Source organism: Moschus berezovskii, chromosome 10, assembly GCF_049115385.1.
Source record: "Moschus berezovskii isolate FMDL1 chromosome 10, NW_MosBer_1.0, whole genome shotgun sequence".
Lineage (NCBI taxonomy): Eukaryota > Metazoa > Chordata > Mammalia > Artiodactyla > Moschidae > Moschus > Moschus berezovskii.
The window spans coordinates 94,984,910-95,005,379 of record NC_142469.1 but is presented as its reverse complement, the minus strand read 5'-3'; the positions used below and the strand labels follow the sequence as shown (position 1 = coordinate 95,005,379).

Sequence of the window (20,470 nt, the reverse complement as noted above, 5' to 3'; positions counted from 1 at the left end):
AGACTTACAAATTGCAACAATTAGTAGTATAAAGTATAACATTACCTTTGCTGAGATTTTGTCACTATATCTTTAGAACAGATTTCTGGAAGTAGGATTGCTGGAATGAAGGGTGAATTCAGATGGACTTTTCCTAGACATAGCCAAATTCCCCTCCACAGGGTCTATTTTGTTTTCGCACAATTAAAGGAGTGTCTGTTTCCCCATGGCCTTGCCAACATAGTATGCTGCCAAAGTTTTAAGCATAATATTAAAAAAACACTAAGTTGCCAAATTCTAAAAATGTTTTGATTTCTGGCTTCTCTTGAAAAAGTATTAGATCCACAGGCCCCAGGCCGACAGTTTCACATGACACTTCTGTCCCCAAGATGTAAGCACCTTGACGCTCTGGCCTCTGCCTGGGCCCATTCCTGCGCTGTGTTCATCAGCTTAGCTCCTGAGCGCACTGGAGTGTCCCACTTTCCCCAGGGATAAAAGGGCGCAGTGACTTGACCGAGGTCTTCCAGGAAATTAACATCAGACTGGAGTGCCCTCTCTCTCTCTATTCTTTGGTCTGGGATTGAGCTGTATTCCCCGCCGTGGAAGTCTTAACCACTGGACCACCAGGGAAGTCCCTAGAGCCCTTCTCTGGGTGTGCTCACAGGCTCACACTTTCTTGCTTTGTTCCTGCCTCCTGCACTCAGTATGGGGTTGAACAGCTATTTGGCTGATTTCCTTAAGTTTAGCATATGAAATACCAAACACAATGGCCTCAATAAAAACATTCCAAATTACATCATCTACATGAGCTACCCTAAAAATACCTCAAGGCTTCTCTGCACAACTGAATTTTTGGGCACTCTGTGGCATCATGGCTCTGTTTCTGTCTTAAATTAGGCAGTTTCAATTTAAATCACTGATATATTCTTAATATAGAACCAAATGCATATTTGATCTTGAATTTATAAGCCCTGTGGACAGTTCAAATAATGACTTTACACAAAAGTCAATAACTCCTACTTAGTTAATCCCCAAATAACTATTTCTTATGATATATGCACTCAAATCCTTTCCAGAAGTATTTAGGGAGAAAAAAGGCAATGAAAAAATTATATAAAAACAGATATTCTTCTTCTAGTTATTTAACACTTTCAAGTTGCAGTTAGTGATGATGTCAAAATAAGACATTTAATTATGAAAGAACCTAAGTATAACCATCAGGGCCAATTGAACACAAAGGGTATTTGAACGTTTCCTGAATGAATAATCAGAGAATAGAAATCTGTATGATTTTAGGGTTTCTTCTGCCATAATGTTAATGTCTCCCCACTCCATCTTTCTCCCTCCTTCTACTTTTCTGAGACACACACACACACACACACACACTCATTGATGACTGAGCAGTTTTCACAGGACACTACTGAGAAAGGCTTACTCTGGAAGGAGACACTGATTTGTGTGTGTGCATGCTAAGTCATTCAGTTGTGCCTGAATCTTTGTGACCCTATGGACTATAGCCCACCGGGCTCCTCTGTCCATGGGATTCTCCAGGCAAGAATACTGGAGTGGGCTGCCATGCCCTCCTCCAGGGGATCTTCTGGACCCAGGGGTCGAACCTGTGTCTCTTATGCCTCCTGCATTCAGGAAGCCCATGACATTGACTTGAATAGACTCCAATCATACCTATTATCTGATACCAGCAGTTTCCTGAGGATAATTTCAACAAGTGGCTCATGTGTGTGTGTGTGTGCGCGTGTGTGTACACACACATGCCTGGGTACTGAAAGGAGACAGGCTCCAATGAAGAGGGGACCACGCATCAGGTGGAAGGAGGTGGTTAAGGGAAGTTGGGCCTCCGAAGACAAACTTCCCTCCTAAATGTCACCCAGGGTCAGCCTGGCTGACAGTCAAGCTAAGTGACGGAAACGAGAGTGGAGGTGAAGGCAGGAAACCACGGAAACCCGTTCCAGGTGTTTCCAGAGTCCTAAGAGCAGGCAAGCGCTCAGTGGGCGAGAGCCTGGCCTGCCTGGCGGGGACGTTCACCCCTCCCGAGAGTGGCTTCTGCAGCGCTTTGTTGTTCTTTTCTGGGCAGCAGGTAAGAAAGGCTGTGTTCTCCTCTTGTCGGGAGAGATTTCTGTTGCCTAGCCATACCACAAAAGCAAGGTCAAAGTTGACTCTCCGTGTAAGCCCCAGTGACTCAGATAAAAGCAGACGGCAACCGCCAGCTTCACCTCTTTCATTAACGGCCCCTCAATTAAAGCAATTTTCCACTCCTCCCCAGAGGTGAGCAGCTGCTTGTGTTTCACAAAGTGTAACATCTTCTAAATTTCAGGGTGCTGAGTGAGAAGCAGGCTGTGCCAGACCCACACACACCCCCTCGCGATTCCCTGCTCACACACAGGAGTGTGGAGTGCTGCAATCAGTCTTCCAATTAAACTTGGCAATATCGCAACAAGAAATCAGATTTGGGAGTTGGCAACCTGGCGCATAAACAAACTTTTATGTGAATAATTAAGCCAGAGCTAAGCATATGCTGGACCGTCTTTAATCAACTTGTGATTACAGTTACCAGAAAAGCCCCAATGTTTCCGAAAGCTTCTATGTTGTTTATTCACTGTGGTTATTCTAACACAGCTTCTTTGATATACTCAGCGTTATCTTTTACCCATTTCTCCCTCTTTCATTTTCCTTCTCTTTTCCAAATTCTTACCCTTCACTGTGACACAGGCCACTTGTGAGAACTGTGTGTGGAAGCTTGTGTGCACAAACATTTTGCATGTTAACACATACACTGCCACCCACAAAGTCAGGAGTGTTTTATATATAAGTTCGTCAACTGCCTTTAAGGAGCCCCACTTGAGTAGAACCAAGAGTGCTATGTTTGGATTCAAAACCATTGGATCATCAGAAATAACCTTGTGGAATAACCCCGGAACCCGGTCAGGCTGGGAGGACGTCTCCAAGTTCACATTGGCCTCTGAGACTCTAAATGAGGTGCTAACTCTCAGTTGACCCAAAAGCGCCATCATGAACTTTGCTTCAACCTTTGTACATTTAAAACCACAACTGTAAAAATCACATGAAGTTTTGCTGGAAAAACAATTTCTGCTAGAGGTTTTCCAAACAAAAGCTGGAAAGTTTCTCTAAAAGAATTTTTAGAGAAACGTAAGATAAGATTCTATTTACTGTAGGACATCAAGAAAGTAATGTTGTAAAGGATTCCCTTGTATGTTTCAGAATTCTCTTACCTGGGTACAGAATATAAACTGACTGTCATTTAGGCTTTAAAATTCAAATCCTCTCCTTGCATTTTTTTAAGCCATCAGTGCAACTTAAGAACAAAGCAGGAGAATTAAAGGGCATATTTAAGAGGCAGGAGATTAATTCTGGTCTGTTTTTCCACTAAATGAGTAAGCTAGTACCATATATATGTGTATATATGTTTACCTATATATATATATATACACACACATATATGGCAGTATATTAAATATATATATATTTATATATATGTCAAGTATTTCTATTCTTACAGATTTTTATAGTTGATCTAGTCATATTTTATATGTACTTATTTTTCTAACATTCTTCTATTCTGGACTCTCCACTTCCCAAGCTTAAAGTCTTTCTTAGGACAGATACGTAGCATCACTTAGTTATTACACAAGTTCTAAAACAACTGCTAAGTTATTGGGCTTCCCAGGTGGCTCCAGTGGTAAAGAACCCACTTGCCAACGCAGGAGACATAAGAGATGTGGGTTCCATCCCTGGGTCGGGAAGATCCTCTAGAGAAGGGAATGGCAATCCACTCCAGTATTCTTGCCTGGAGAATCCCATAGACAAAGAAGCCTGGGGAACTATGGTCCATGGGGTTGCAAAGAGTTGGACACAACTGAAGTGACTACATAAGCATGCACACAACTTACTAAGAACTGAATTTTTCCCCCCTGGCTAGTGGGGAGAAAAAACCCTCATCGTGAGAGAGACTAGCGGTGAACTTCATCCAGTATGGAACACATCGGTCATCTTAACTTTACAATGAAAACAGTGTGTCTCTGTCTCTGTCTTGGTTGGCTCAGAGAGATGAACCCTGCTTACCTTGGACACAAAGCACTCTGCTATGGCCACAGGATCATTTTCACAGTTTTCCAAGTCTTGCAGAAGTTCACTTAAAAAAAAAAAAAGAATGTATTATGCTGTGGTCTGAGGGTTGAGGACATTTTCAATAACTTAGAAGTTTAAACATTTACATGGCATTTATAAGGAACCATTTAATTGGATATCTGAGGTCTTGTCATTACATCCAAGGCTTAGGTAAGTGACTTGCCTGAGGTCATGGAGGAGCAGGGGGTAAACATAGGTCTGACCTGCAACTTCCCACCCAGAAATAAGTCCTACTCAACATCTCACGGAGAAGGCAATGGCAAGCCACTCCAGTACTCTTGCCTAGAAAATCCCATGGATGGAGGAGCCTGGTAGGCTGCAGTCTGTGGGGTCACTATGGGTCGGACATGACTGAGTGACTTCACTTTCACTTTACACTTTCACACATTGGAGAAGGAAATGGCAACCCACTCCAGTGTTCTTGCCTGGAGAATCCCAGGGACGGGGGAGCCTGGTGGGCTTCCGTCTATGGGGTCACACAGAGTCGGACACGACTGAAGTGACTTAGCAGCAGCAGCAACATCTCAGTCTGCCTGACATTTGTCCAAATCTGCAGGCACGCTCACACACACGTACTCATTCATCCCATACCTTTCCAGGTACCAGACAGCACACAAAGCACTAAGAACAAATACACCAATGAGCCAAGTGAGATATGGTCTCGTGGAGCTTGGAATCCACTGAAGAGTCAGACACGCAGTGAAAAATCACACTGATAAACAGAAAATTATAAAACAGAGATAGTACTCTAAAGGAAAAATATGCCAGGGGAGGAAATCTCTTTCCTCAGATGAAAATCTATATTATTTTTAATGATTCATTAAGTAACTAACTGAATGGTATGGCACTGTGTGGACGTAGCATCATTAATGTAACTAATCAGCCACGGCCACATCCAGTTCTATGAATGGGATTGCTGGGTCATGGAGCATTATCATTCCAAATGTTAATACATTCCCAAATTATATTCCATGGAAGTTGTATTAATGTGTATTTTAATATGTTTTGTTTATTTTAATTACAGGTGTATTACATAGTTAATAAAAAGTTAGTTCTTCAGGAATTATGATAAAAATAGTTGTAGTTTTACAACCATAGTTCCTTGCTTTCTGTTTCCCATTCTCAACTACCACCCGCCAGAAACACTCTCAACTTTTAGTCATTTCAGCTGTAGGTATCTGGGTTTCCAAACATGCCGGCAATGAGTTTTCATTATTTTTCAGTCTTCATAATTTCCCCTAGCTTCCTTTCTTCTCATCTTTCTCCACAAACTCTGTTAGGAAATTTAATTAGATTAAAAGTCAGAGCTTACATTTTTAAAGACTACGTAAATATTATGCTCAGCTAAGCCTTGGAGTATACCATAGCTACATTGCCTTTCTTGTACAACTATGTTTTCCCTGGAGTTGAAATGGTCTCATGTTTTTCTTTTTTTCGTTTGTTTGTTTAGTTTTCAAAGTTATTATTGTTCAGTTGTTAAGTTGTGTCCAACTCTTTGTGACCCCGTGGACTGCAGCACACCAGGCGCCCCTGTCCTTCACTATCTCCCAGAGTTTGCTAAGATTCATGTCCATTGAGTTGGTGATGATATCTAACCATCTCATCCTCTGCTGCCCTCTTCTCCTTTTGCCTTCAACATTTCCCAGCATCTGGGTCTCTTCCAGTGAGTTGGCTCTTCACATCATGTGGCCAAAGTATTGGAGCTTCAGCATCAATCACTCTAATTCAGGGTTGATTTCCTAAGTACAGTCTGCTAATTCACCTTCAAACTTTGCGCCAGAAGTATAACTCATGTCTCACTAAGTTCAAACATTGATCATTATGGGCTGCATCCTCTCTTAGTGACCGCCTTCCTAGAGCCATCTGTCCTTCCAGTTCCACCTGGACAGGTGCTCTCTGGGTCTGCTGGGGCCTCTCTCCAACCCCATCCTGATGATGCCCTTCGCTTAGCTCTTGTGTTGGATGCCCTGTTTCTTAGATACAATTTAAGCTATAATCTCTCCTTTGGGAGAGTCTAGGAGGCCTTACAAATAGCTGAGAAAAGAAAAGTGAAAAGCAAAGAGAAAAGGAAAGACATAAGCATCTGAATGCAGAGTTCCAAAGAATAGCAAGGAGAGATAAGAAAGCCTTCCTCAGCGATCAATGCAAAGAAATAGAGGAAAACAACAGAATAGAAAGACAAGAGATCTCTTCAAGAAAATTAGAGATACCAAGGGAACATTTCATGCAAAGATGGGCTCGATAAAGGACAGAAATGGTATAGACCTAACAGAAGCAGAAGATATTAAGAAGAGGTGGCAAGAATACACAGAAGAACTGTACAAAAAAGATCTTCATGACCAAGATAATCACGATAACGTGATCACTCACCTGGAGCCAGACATCTTGGAACATGAAGTCAAGTGGGCCTTAGAAAGCATCACTACGAACAAAGCTAGTGGAGGTGATGGAATTCCAGTTGAGCTATTTCAAATCTTGAAAGATGATGCTGTGAAAGTGCTACACTCAATATGCCAGCAAATGTGGAAAACTCAGCAGTGGCCACAGGACTGGAAAAGATCAGTCTTCATTCCAATCCCAAAGAAAGGCAATGCCAAAGAATGCTCAAACTACTGCACAATTGCACTCATCTCACATGCTAGTAAGGTCACGCTCAAAATTCTCCAAGCCAGGCTTCAGCAATATGTGAACTGGGAACTTCCAGATGTTCAAGCAGGTTTTAGAAAAGGCAGAGGAAGCAGAGATCAAATTGCCAACATCCGCTGGATCATGGAGAAAGCAAGAGAGTTCCAGAAAAACATCTATTTCTGCTTCATTGACTATGCCAAAGCCTTTGACTGTGTGGATCATAATAAACTGTGGAACATTCTGAAAGAGATGGGAATACCAGACCACCTGACCTGCCTCTTGAGAAACCTGTATGCAGATCAGGAAGAAACAGTTAGAACTGGACATGGAACAACAGACTGGTTCCAAATAGGAAAAGGAGTACGTCAAAGTTGTATATTGTCACTCTGCTTAATTTAACTTATATGCAGAGTACATCATGAGGAATGCTGGGCTGGAAGAAGCACAAGCTGGAATCAAGATTGCTGGGAGAAATATCAATAACCTCAGATATGCAGAAGACACCACCCTTATGGCAGAAAGTGAAAAGGAACTCAAAGGCCTCTTGATGAGAGTGAAAGAGGAGAGTGAAAAGGTTGGCTTGAAGCTCAACATTCAGAAAACAAAGATCATGGCATCTGGTCCCATCACTTCTTGGGAAATAGATGGAAAAACAGTGGAAAGTGTCAGACTTTATTTTTTTGGTCTCCAAAATCACTGCGGATGCTGATTGCAGCCATGAAATTAAAAGACGCTTACTCCTTAGAAGGAAAGTTATGACCAACCTAGATAGTATGTTAAAAAGCAGAGACATTACTTTGCCAAACAAGGTCCGTCTAGTCAAGGCTATGGTTTTTCCTGTGGTCATGTATGGATGTGAGAGTTGGACTGTGAAGAAAGCTGATCACCGAAGAATCGATGCTTTTGAACTGTGGTGTTGGAGAAGACTCTTGAGAGTCCCTTGGACTGCAAGGAGATCCAACCAGTCCATTCTAAAGGAGATCAATCCTGGGTGTTCATTGGAAGGACTGATGCTAAAGCTGAAACTGCAATACTTTGGCCACCTCATGCGACGAGTTGACTCACTGGAAAAGACTCTGATGCTGGGAAGGATTGGGGGCGGGAGGAGAAGGGGAAGACAGAGAATGAGATGGTTGGATGGCATCACCGACTCTGTGGACATAAGTTTGAGTGAACTCTGGGAGTTGGTGATGGACAGGGAGGCCTGGTGTGCTGTGATTCATAGAGTTGCAGAGAGTGGGTCATGACTGAGTGACTGAACTGAACTGAACCCTCCAGCAGCTTTCTGAGTAGGGGTAATAGACAACCAAGTTTCTGAGACTCTTTCTGCTTCAAAATGTTCTCCCCCCTTTCAGCATTACCCAGAGAAGGGTCCATACGGCATTGTTCTGAATTCCCATCGTAACTTAAAGGGAAGCTTTCACAATGTCCGGAGCCCTTGATGTCCTGCAAATGAAGAAGGAGGATGTCCTCAAATTCCTCGCAGCAGGAACCCACTTAGGTGGCACCAACCTTGACTTCCAAATGGAACAGTACATCTACAAAAGGAAAAGTGATGGCATCTACATCATCAATCTGAAGAGAACCTGGGAGAAGCTTCTGTTGGCAGCTCGGGCCATTGTTGCCATTGAAAACCCGGCTGATGTCAGTGTCATATCCTCCAGGAATACTGGCCAGCGAGCTGTGCTGAAGTTTGCTGCTGCCACTGGAGCCACTCCCATCACTGGCCGCTTTACTCGGGAACCTTCACCAACCAGATCCAGGCCGTGTTCAGGGAGCCAAGGCTTCTGGTGGTTACTGAGCCCAGGGCTGACCACCAGCCGCTCACAGAAGCCTCGTACATTAACCTGCCAACCATCGCTCTGTGTAACACGGACTCTCCTCTGAGCTGCGTGGACATTGCCATCCCACGCAACAACAAGGGAGCACACTCGGTGAGTCTGATGTGGTGGATGCTCGCCCAGGAAGTTCTGTGCATGCGTGGCACCATCTCCCGAGAACACCCGTGGGAGGTCATGCCAGGACCTCTACTTCTACAGAGATCCTGAAGAGCTTGAAAAGGAAGAGCAGGCAGCAGCTGAGAAGGCTGTGACCAAGGAGGAATTTCAGGGTGAATGGACCGCTCCAGCTCCAGAGTTCACTGCTGCTCAGCCTGAGATGGCAGACTGGTCCGAAGGTGTGCAGGTGCCTTCCGTGCCCATTCAGCAGTTCCCCACTGAAGACTGGAGTGCTCAGCCTTCCACTGAAGACTGGTCTGCAGCTCCCACCGCTCAGGCCCCGGAATGGGCAGGAACCACCACTGAGTGGTGGTAAGCTGTTCTTCCACACACTTGTAGAACTTCCACAAACTTCCAAATGGAAATTTGGTTGATGGAAAAGAAACTGTTTCTAAAACAAAACAAAACAAAATGTTCTCCCTTCACACTTGACCGATCATTATCAATAGATATAGAATTCTTGATTGGAAGTTATTTTCTGAGTATTCGGGGAGACATCTGCTGTTGTATGGATTCTATGCTACTATTGAGAAGTCCAGCATCATTCTGATTCATGATCCAGGTTACAAGTGACCTGTTTTTCTATTCTGGAAGCTTTTAGAGTTTTCTCTTTGGTAATTAGATCTGAAATTTTGTGATGGTTGGTTCTGAAGGGGGTCTTTTTTTCATACACAGAGGCAATTTGAATATTTTGGAAGTGTTCTTGATCATCAGTTCTCAAAATGCTCCTTGGGTTCTTAAGATCCCTTCAGGAAGTCCAAAAGGCCAATATAGTTTATAAAAATACTTTGACTTTATCAGATTTTTTATCTTCATTCTCTCGTGAGAGTACAGTGGCCTTTCCAGAGGCTACATGACCTGTGATATCACAGATGGAAAGCAGAAGCAGATACAAGAATCCAGCTGTCTTCCAGTAAGTCAAACAGTGAAGAGATTTGTAAAAATGTAAAACAATTCCAACATGCAAAAAATGTTAATGGGAAGAGTAGTAAGTTTTTCTAGAAATCTGTGGATTTATTATTATTACTGAGCACATTGATATTTTAATAACTTCTCAGTTTTAATATAAGAACCTCTTGATGAAGGTGAAAGAGAAGAGTGAAAAAGCAGGCTAAAATTCAACATTCAGAAAACTAAGATCATGGCATCCAGTCCCATTGCTTCATGGCAAATAGATGGGGAAACAATGGAAACAGTGACAAATTTTATTTTCTTGGGCTCAAAAATCATTGCATATGGTGATTGCAGCCATGAAATTAAAAGATGCTTGATCCTTGGAAGAAAAGCTATTATCAACCTAGACAGCATATTAAAAAGCAGAGACATTACTTTGCCAAAAAAGGTCTGTCTAGTCAGAGCTATGGTTTTTCCAGTAGTCATGTATGGATGTGAGTTGAACTATAAAGAAGTCTGAGTGCCAAAGAATTGGTGCTTTTGAACTGTGGTGTTGGAGAAGACTCTTGAGAGTCTTCCAGATCCAACCAGTCCATCCTAAAGGAAATCAGCCCTGAATATACATTGGAAGGACTGATGCTGAAGCTGAAGCTCCAATAATTTGGCCACCTGATGCGAAGAGCATACTCATTGGAACAGACCTTGAAGCTGGGAAAGATTGAAGGCAGGAGCAGAAGGGGACGACAGAGGATGAGATGGTTGGATTGCATCACTGACTAAATGGACATGAGTTTGAGCAAGCTCTGAGAGATGGTGAAGGACAGGGAAGTCTGGCATGCTGCTGTCCATGGGGTCGCAAAGAGTTAGACATGACTGAGTGACTGAACAACAACTACAGTTTTAATTTCTATTATGGTAGATAAAAACATCATAAATCATAAACCAAAAAGCTTTGGGGGCACCTAGCAAATTTTAAGCATATATAGATCCTGAAAACGAGAGTTTAGTCACTCAGTTGTGTCCTACTCTTTGCGACCTCATGGACTATAGCTCACCAGGCTCCTCCATTCACGGGATTTTCCAGGCAAGAGTACTGGAGTGGGTTGCCATTTCCTTCTCCAAGGGATCTTCTCAACCCAGAGATTGAACCCAGGTCTCCCACATTGTAGGCTTTACCATACTTTACCATCTGAGGCACCAGGGAAGTCAGATCCTGGGTCCAAAAAGCTAAGGAACCTCTGTTCTTGAATTACAGTTTTAATATTTCCTCCCCTCCATTAGATTAGATACTCTAGACTATCTCATTTTTTCTCTATTTTCCATCTTCTTGTTTATTGTTCTGTTTTCTCAGATTTCATCTTTTATTTTCTATCACTTCTATTGAATTATTTCATCTCTACTATCTGATCTTCAGCTTCAAAGTGTGTGTGTGTGTGTTTACATGTTCTTTGGGTATTTATGTTTCTATTATTATTTTATAGGTGCAAAAATGTTCTCATATTTATAAGGAGGTGATAATGATGACTATTGTTATTTTGGACTTAACTTTCCTGCTCTTTGCTTTCTGCTCTACAATCATTTTAATCATTTTGGCTTCTGTCATTCATGTTAGTGGTTCACCCCAAATATCTGGGGATTTTCATTTGTTCTTTCTTATTGGAAGGTAGGGCTTCCCTGGTGGCTCAGTTAAAGAATCTGCCTGCCAATGAAGGAAGAGTCTAGTTTTGAAGGTAAGATACCACCAGCCAGCCGTAAGTTCTACACAGAAGTGGAGTTTTACATAGCATGCTCCTTACTCAAGCCAGTGATTCTCTAACATTTTGGTGTCAAGACCTGCTTACCTTTTAAAAATTCTTTATGTGGAATATATCAGTACTTATTAGAAATTAAAGCTGCTATGTAATTTTAAAAAGATCAATTCATGTAATTATATATTTAGTACAAGTTAATACAAGTAATTTTTTGTGAAAAATAGATTTTATAAAACAAAATTTAGTGAGAAGAGTGGTATTATTTTATACTTTGGAAATCTCTAATGCCTATCTTAATAGAACACAGATGGCTGCTCATGTCGGCTCAGCATTCAACAGCCTCACACAAAAATATCACTGGAAAAGGTAGGAGTATTTTAGAGAAGACTCTACACATGGACATCACCAGATGGTCAACACCGAAATCAGATTGATTATATTCTTTGTAGCCAAAGATGGAGAAGCTGTATACAGTTAGCAAAAACAAGACCAGGAGCTGACTGTGGCTCAGATCATGAACTCCTTATTGCGAAGTTCAGACTTAAATTGAAGAAAGTAGGGAAAACCACTAGACCATTCAGATATGACCTCAATCAAATCCCTTATGATTATACAGTGGAAGTGAGAAATAGATTTAAGGGACTAGATCTGATAGATAGAGTGCCTGATGAACTCTGGATGGAGGTTCGTGACATTGTACAGGAGACAGGGAACAAGACCATCCCCATGGAAAAGAAATGCAAAAGAGCGAAATGGCTGTCTGAGGAGGCCTTACAAATAGCTGTGAAAAGAAGAGAAGCGAAAAGCAAAGGAGAAAAGGAAAGATATAAGCATCTGAATGCAGAGTTCCAAAGAATAGCAAGGAGAGATAAGAAAGCCTTCCTCAGTGATCAATGCAAAGAAATAGAGGAAAACAACAAAATAGGAAAAACAAGAGACCTCTTCAAGAAAATTAGAGATTCCAAGGGAACATTTCATGCAAAGATGGGCTCAATAAAGGACAGAAATGGTATGGACCTAACAGAAGCAGAAGATATTAAGAAGAGGTGGCAAGAATACACAGAAGAACTGTACAAAAAAGATCTTCCCGACCAAGATAGTCACAATAACGTGATCACTGACCTAGAGCCAGACATCTTGGAATGTGAAGTCAAGTGGGCCTTAGAAAGCATCACTACTAACAAAGCTAGTGGAGGTGATGGAATTCCAGTTGAGCTATTACAAGTCTTGAAAGATGATGCTGTGAAAGTGCTGCACTCAATATGCCAGCAGATTTGGAAAACTCAGCAGTGGCCACAGGACTGGAAGAGGTCAGTCTTCATTCCAATCCCAAAGAAAGGCAATGCCAAAGAATGCTCAAACTACCGCACAATTGCACTCATCTCACACGCTAGCAAAGTCATGCTCAAAATTCTCCAAGCCAGGCTTCAGCAATATGTAAACCGTGAACTCCCAGATGTTCAAGCAGGTTTTAGAAAAGGCAGAGGCACCAGAGATCAAATTGCCAACATCCGCTGGATCATGGAGAAAGCAAGAGAGTTTCAGAAAAACATCTATTTCTGCTTCATTGACTATGCCAAAGCCTTTGACTGTGTGGATCACAATAAACTGTGGAACATTCTGAAAGAGATGGGAATCCCAGACCACCTGACCTGCCTCTTGAGAAACCTGTATGCAGGTCAGGAAGCAACAGTTAGAACTGGACATGGAACAACAGACTGGTTCCAAATAGGAAAAGGTGTACGTCAAGGTTGTATATTGTCACCCTGCTTATTTAACTTATATGCAGAGTACATCATGAGGAACGCTGGGCTGGAAGAAGCACAAGCTGGAGTCAAGATTGCTGGGAGAAATATCAATAACCTCAGATATGCAGATGACACTACCCTTATGGCAGAAAGTGAAGAGGAACTCAAAAGCCTCTTGATGAAAGTGAAAGAGGAGAGTGAAAAGGTTGGCTTGAAGCTCAACATTCAGAAAACAAAGATCATGGCATCTGGTCCCATCACTTCATGGGAAATAGATGGAAAAACAGTGGAAACAGTGTCAGACTTTGTTTTTTTGGGCTCCAAAATCACTGCAGATGCTGATTGCAGCCATGAAATTAAAAGACGCTTGCTCCTTGGAAGGAAAGTTATGACCAACCTTGATAGTATATTAAAAAGCAGAGACATTACTTTGCCAAACAAGGTCCGTCTAGTCAAGGCTATGGTTTTTCCCGTGGTCATGTATGGTTGTGAGAGTTGGACTGTGAAGAAGGCTGATCGCCGAAGAATCGATGCTTTTGAACTGTGGTGTTGGAGAAGACTCTTGAGAGTCCCTTATACTGCAAGGAGATCCAACCAGTCCATTCTAAAGGAGATCAATCCTGGATGTTCATTGGAGGGACTGATGCTAAAGCTGAAACTGCAATACTTTGGCCACCTCATGAGACGAGTTGACTCACTGGAAAAGACTCTGATGCTGGGAAAGGTTGGGGGCGGGAGGAGAAGGGGACGACGGAGAATGAGATGGCTGGATGGCATCACTGACTCTGTGGACATGAGTTTGAGTGTACTCCGGGAGTTGGTGATGAACAGGGAGGCCTGGCGTGCTGTGATTCATGGGGTCGCGGAGAGTCGGACACGACTGAGCAACTGAACTGATGGATATCTTTCTTTGATAATACACTAAAACTCAACAAGTGGTAGTTTCTTAGAGGTTTACTGGGGTCTGAAACCATATAATCCTATATCCTGCTACATTGAAATCCACTGATCTAGCTTGCACTTTGAAAGGAACTTTTTCCAATGCGTGATTTCAGGACAGACCCAATTTCAAACATTCTTCCCTAATATTCCACAAAAACATACCATTTTTAAAGATTATTTTTGTTTGGAATATATAGTTCTGATAATTTTATCAGTATAGTTTGTGGAAGGATGTGCTTAGTTGCTCAGTCATGTCTGACTTTTCGTGACCCCATGGACTGTAGCCCACCAGGCTCCTCTGTCCATCTGGATTCTCCAGACAAGAATACTGAAGTGGGTTGCCATGCCCTCCTCCAGGGGATCTTCCCAACCCAGGGATCGAACCCAGGTCTCCCACGTTGCAGGAAGATTCTTTACCATCTGAAGCACCAGGGAAGCCCTTTATAGAAGGATGGCTGTGATTAAATTAAAGATAGCTGAAATTTCATCACTGGGATCTAAATACTGGATGAAGTAAAATAAAAAGTCAAACAAAAAGATTAGCTAAAAAGGCGACATATCTGGACCAGTGTTTTCCACTGTTGGAGGATAGAGTGCTCCGGATGTAGGTTATGTAACAAGGTCTTTCAATATTCTTCTGTTTCTAAGGAGAGAAGAATTTTGAGCAGAATTCATCATATTTTTATACTTCCAAGGCTTAATAGAAATACCCCTTGACAGTATTTAACTCCCTCTGTTCTTAGTGTTACACTCATCAAGCTCCTCTTGGAGCTTTAATTTCAACTCCAGCTTGGATCTCCTGGTAGGACAAAGTGTCTTGAGGACCCACCCAGCCTCTAGTATAACTCACCTGTAAACGAATGGCATTCATTGCTCAAGAACCAGAACTGGGAGGGAGCTCAGATGCCTTCCAGTCCTACTCCCCAATTTGAAGATGAGGAAACCAGGGCTCATAAAAGGGAGGTGGCTTACCTTAGGTCACACAGCAAATAATTAATAGGCATAGCTGGGCTTAGTATCAGGGCTTGTGAATCCCAGTCCCGCACTATTATAAACACACCTATTGAAACATTTATTTCTCAGATTGACTCAAGAAAGCTGAGGGCTAGTCTCCACATCATGGTGTCTTCAACCTGCTAGCGCGTACCCGGGAGGCCTTGTGTGAGTCATCTGGGCAACTTTCCTTTACAACCCTTTTATAAAATAATGGAAACAGTGAGGAGGCAGTAGCCTGATTTCCTTCACACTCCTGTCATCAGAGCAACCATCCTGATACAGCTGGCTGACCACACTGTTAGTTCTCCATTCAAAACAGTCATTACCGAAAGCCTCATTTGTCAGGACTATTATAGGCAGGAGGTGATGGGGTAAAGAACAGGGACAAAAGCTCCGTCCTATGGTACTTATGTTCTGATCAGGGGTGATAAATGTTAACAACTGAAGAAATAAATAACACAATGTAAAACAAAAGACAACAAATGTTGGCAAGGATGTGAAGAACTGGAACCCTCATACACTGCTGACAGGAATGCAAAACGGTGCAGCCACCATGGAAAGCAGCATGGAGGGTCTCCAAAAAAATTAAGAGTAGAACTAACATACGACCCAGCAATCCAACCTTGCGGTATGCTATGCCGTTGTGTCCTACTCTTTGCGACCGTGTGGACTGTAGCCCACCAGGCTCCTCTATACATGGGATTTTCTAGGCAATAATAGTGGAACGGGTTGCCATTTCGTTCTCCAGGGATCATCCCCACCCAGGGATCAAACCTGGGTCTCCTGCATTGCAGGAGGATTCTTCACCAACTGAGCTACCAGGGAAGCCAGGGAAGCCCAATCTTGGGGTATTTACATAAAAAATTGAAATCAGGATCTTGAAGCGCTGTTAGCACCACCACATTCATCGCAGAAGTATTCACAACAGCCAAAATGTGGATATAACTTAAATGTCTGTGAATGGATGAAGATGAATAAGGAAAATGTGGTATGTATGTATATGTATTTGTGTGTATATATATATGTGTGTGTGTGTGTACAGTGAAATATCAGTCCTAAAAACGAAGGCATTCTGTAACAACATGAATGAACCTTGACATTATGCCAAATGAAAAACAAAACAAAACAGTCACAGAAGGACAAATCCTGCATGATTCTACTTATATTAGAAATCTAAAATAGTCACACCCATAGCATCAGATAGTAGAATAGTGGTTACCAGGGGCTGGGGAAGAAGAAGAGCTATTACCTAAGATGCATCAAGTTTCAGCTAAACCAGATGAATAGGTTCTAAAGATCTGCTGTAACATAGTATCTAAAGTAACAATAACATGTCTGTGAAAGCTGCTCAGTCATGTCTGACTCTCTGAAGCCCCATGGACTATAGCCCTCCAGGCTCCTCTGACCATGGGATTCTCCAGGCAAGAACACTGAGGTGTGTAGCCATTCCTTTCTCCAGGGAATCTTCCCCACCCAAGGGTCGAACCAACTCTCCTGCATTTCAGGCAGATTCTTTACTGTCTGAGCCACAGGGAAGTAGTGAACACTTAAAAATTTAAGAGGGTAGATCTCATGTTAAGTGCTGTTATTATAATAAAATAAAAATTAAGAAAAAGAAATTTTATTCCTTTACCAGTAGAAACTCATGCAGCATAGTACACTATTGCTTACTAAGAATGCTTATGTGAAAAACAGCAAAGGGTTGGTTTTACTGAAAAGCAAAACAAACACAACAGAATATCATACTGTACTATGTGTTATGAGGGGCTGGTTGCTCAGGAGTAGGGAATCTGCCTACCAATACAGGAGATGTAGGTTCGATCCCTGGGTCAGGAAGATCCCCTGGAGAAGGAAATGGCAACCCACTCCAGTATTCTTGCCTGGGATCCCATGGACAGAGGAACCTGGTGGGCTACAGTCCATGGGGTCACAAAAGAGTCAAACATGACTCAGCAACTAAATAACAACAATGTGTTATGAAGGAAATAAAGAAGACAGTGTAGCAGAGTGTGCCTGAGGCTGGGTGGGTGGGTGAAGGAGCACTGGAGCAGTCACGGAATGTTCTCTGAGGAGGTGATATCTAAGTTTGGGGAGGGTTGGAAGAGAAAGTCATTTAAGAAACTGGTCATGAGTCTAAGGACAGGAGGAACATAGTGTGTTTTTGTGGGAGGTATAGAAAGGAACCCACCAGCTGCTGTTTGGGGAACAACAGGGAGTGTGGGAGGTATGGAAGACAACTAACTAGAAAATAACACACCATGTACTACGGGAACACAGATGGGGCCATGGAAAGAGGGATATCAAGGACTCCATAAAGACCAGAAACAGGCTGTCCTAGAGTTACAGCCTAATGGGGTGGAGACCAGCTTTCTCATTGCATCAGTGAAACTAATGAACAACTTTGCAAGTACATTAGCAGGAAGAAGTGACTCATAGATTGTGTTTTGTACTCAGAGCTAAAATTAGAGTCATTCTACCTTCAGATTTGGGGTATTTTCCCTTTTCCTGCAGCAATTGTTCCAAATATTCCCTCCCTTTTGTGTAGCATTATGAAAAAAGAAAATATTATTTCTTTCTAGAGTTCATATTCCTTGTTTGGATGGATAGTTAAAGGAAACACAGTTCTCTTTTACAGAACATATTCCATGTAAGATTTTCTATGACCACGAATGTGTACTTGAACTCAGGAATTGTAATAAGACCTTGAAGATTCTACTGCCTTCCACTGAACAAGATTCAGGAGGGTCTCTCCTCTTCTGGTCTGCAATAGACTCTAAGCTCCATTTCCTTTTCCCACCAAACCAAGTAGGTCAGTTGGTATTTACAGAGACACATATGGATTAGGAAACAGAAAATGGAGTGAGGTTAATAGTACCAAACACTCCATTAAATTCACTGATACGCTAACACTGGTCTTGAAAAGTTTACTTGAAAAAAGTCTATGGGTAAAAATATATTTCTACCACTGGGCAATAGTTGAAGACATTTTGATGGTACGAAAATGCACTAACATAAAAGATAACTGCTCCCACCTTGCCCTGCCTTATTGTTGTATGCATCCCATGATTTGGGATGTTCAAGCTGGATTTAGAAAAGGCAGAGGAACCAAATTGCCAACATTCTTTGGCTCATAGGAAGAAACAAAGAATTCCAGAAGAACATCTACTTCTGCCTTATTGACTACGGCAAAGCCTTTGAATGTGTGGATCACAACCAACTGTGGAAAATTCTTCAAGAGATGGGAATACCAGACCACCTGATCTGCTTCCTGAGAAATCTGTATGCAGGTCAAGAAGCAACAGTTATAACTGGACATGGAACAACAGACTGGTTCCAAATCAGGAAAGGAGTACATCAAGGCTGTATATTGTCACCCTGTTTATTTAACTTATATTCAGAGTACATCACGTGAAATGCCAGGCTGGATGCAGCACAAGCTGGAATCAGGACTGCCAGGAAAAATATCAATAACTTCAGATATGCAGATGACACCACCCTTTGGTAGAAAGTGAAGAACTAAAGAGCCTCTTGATGAAAATGAAAGAGGAGAGTGAAAAAGTTGGCTTAAAACTCAACATTCAGAAAACTAAGATCATGGTATCTGGTCCTGTCATGGCAAACAGATGGAGAAACAATGGAAACAGTGACAGACTTTATTTTGGGGGGCTCCAAAATCACTGGAGATGGTGACTTCTGCCATGAAATTAAAAGACGCTTGATCCTTGGAAGAAAAGTTATGACCAACTTAGACAGCATATTAAAAAGCAGAGATGTGACTTTGCCAACCAAAATCCATCTAGTCAAGGCTATGATTTTTCCAGTAGTCATGTATGGATGTGAGAGTTGGACTATAAAGAAGTCTGAGTGACGAAGAATTGATGCTTTTGAACTGTGACACCACAGTTCAAAGTCCCTTGCAAGGAGATCCAACCTGTCCATCCTAAAGGAAATCAGTCCTGAACATTCATTGGAAGGGCTAATGCTGAAGCTGAAACTCCAGTACTCTGGCCACCTGATGTGAAGAGCAGACTCATAGGAATGGACCCTGATGCTGGGAAAGATTGAGGGTGGGAGGAGAAGGGGATGACAGAGGATGAGATGGGTGAATTGCATCACTGACTCAGTGGACATGAGTTTGAGTAAGCTCTGGGCGTTGGTGATGGACAGGGAGGCCTGGGGTGTTGCAGTCCATGGGGTCACAAAGAGTCAGACACGACTGAGCGACTGAACTGAACTGACCCCATGATTTGCTTTCTAAACAATATTTCAAAGGAGAAAAGAAGCATGACCCAAATAAATATTTTGTCTTAAGACGTAAGTTACTTGCTCTGGGACACTTTCACTGATCCCTCAGATAAAATCAATTCCTTGCTCCTCAGAGTTCTCAAAGTAAAATTTTGTTCATTCCTTGGGTATATGACTTACTGCCTCTGCTACACAACAATGTCATTCATCTTTAGACTAATAGATTTGGCCTAGTGTTTGACATGGAACAGTGACTCAATATAGGTATACCAAATAAAAAGAAAGGGTAGTACTTTCCTGGTGGTCCAGTAGTTAATAATCTACCTACCAATGCAGGAGATACAAGTTTGATCTCGGGAGGATCCTGGTCTAGCTGGAGGGCAACTAAGCTCGTGTGCCACAACTACTTAAGCCCACACACTCAAGAGCCCATGCTCTACAAGAAGTCGCCACAAAGAAAAAACGATGTACTACAACTAAAGAGTAGTCCCCCCACTCGCCACAACTAGAGAAAGTCTGCTCACAGTAACCCAGCGCAGTCAAATAAATAAATACAATTTAAAAAAAGAGAGAAAGAGTTGAAGGAAATAGGAAAATTCTCCTCTCATCTTTTGAGAAAAGAAGAGAGCTTAGATGATTGTAACTTGCTAAAAAATAATTTAAAAATAAAATTCTGATGTAGAGAAATGGTCTTTACTTCCTCACTCTTCATCCTTAAAGAAAGATTCAAATTATAAGCTAGATAACTCTTCTGTATTCCAAGAGAGGGACACTGTGTAAAAACAATTGACATCTCTTTAACATGTAGTTAAGAAAAAAAAAGTTTTGGAAGTTTAGGTAACAAGGGAAAGGTAACAGGTAAACTGGGGAAAGTGGTTTCTTTGGACTGAGCTAGTTTCCTGACCATTTGGGAATTTCTTCCAGACACCAAAACAGAGTCTTAAATTTCCAGGCTATCATAGGGATTATGAGAGAAAGATTTGGCTACAAAAAACACAACAAAAATGAAATCTTAATTGTATTTCAAAACAGTTCATGTTGGAAGATCTCATGAGATAACAATTTGAATCTAGTAATATGCCAAAACTGAACAAAGACAGTATAGGAAAGAAATTATACACTACTG

The 20,470-nt window shown here is 42.0% G+C and overlaps 1 protein-coding gene and 1 pseudogene across 2 annotated transcripts in view; one reads left to right on the top strand and one right to left on the bottom strand.

The window, feature by feature from the left end:
- The window catches only part of PLEKHG1 (pleckstrin homology and RhoGEF domain containing G1), a 255,150-nt gene that overhangs the window by 45,876 nt on the left and 188,804 nt on the right, over nucleotides 1-20,470 (bottom strand). For both annotated transcript variants that reach the window (XM_055433820.2, XM_055433816.2), the window contains exon 5: nucleotides 4,078-4,147. In XM_055433820.2, coding sequence (XP_055289795.2) covers nucleotides 4,078-4,147 — 70 coding nt within the window. The remainder of the gene's footprint in view (nucleotides 1-4,077; nucleotides 4,148-20,470) is intronic.
- On the top strand, nucleotides 8,138-9,101 carry LOC129561285 (small ribosomal subunit protein uS2 pseudogene; annotated as a pseudogene).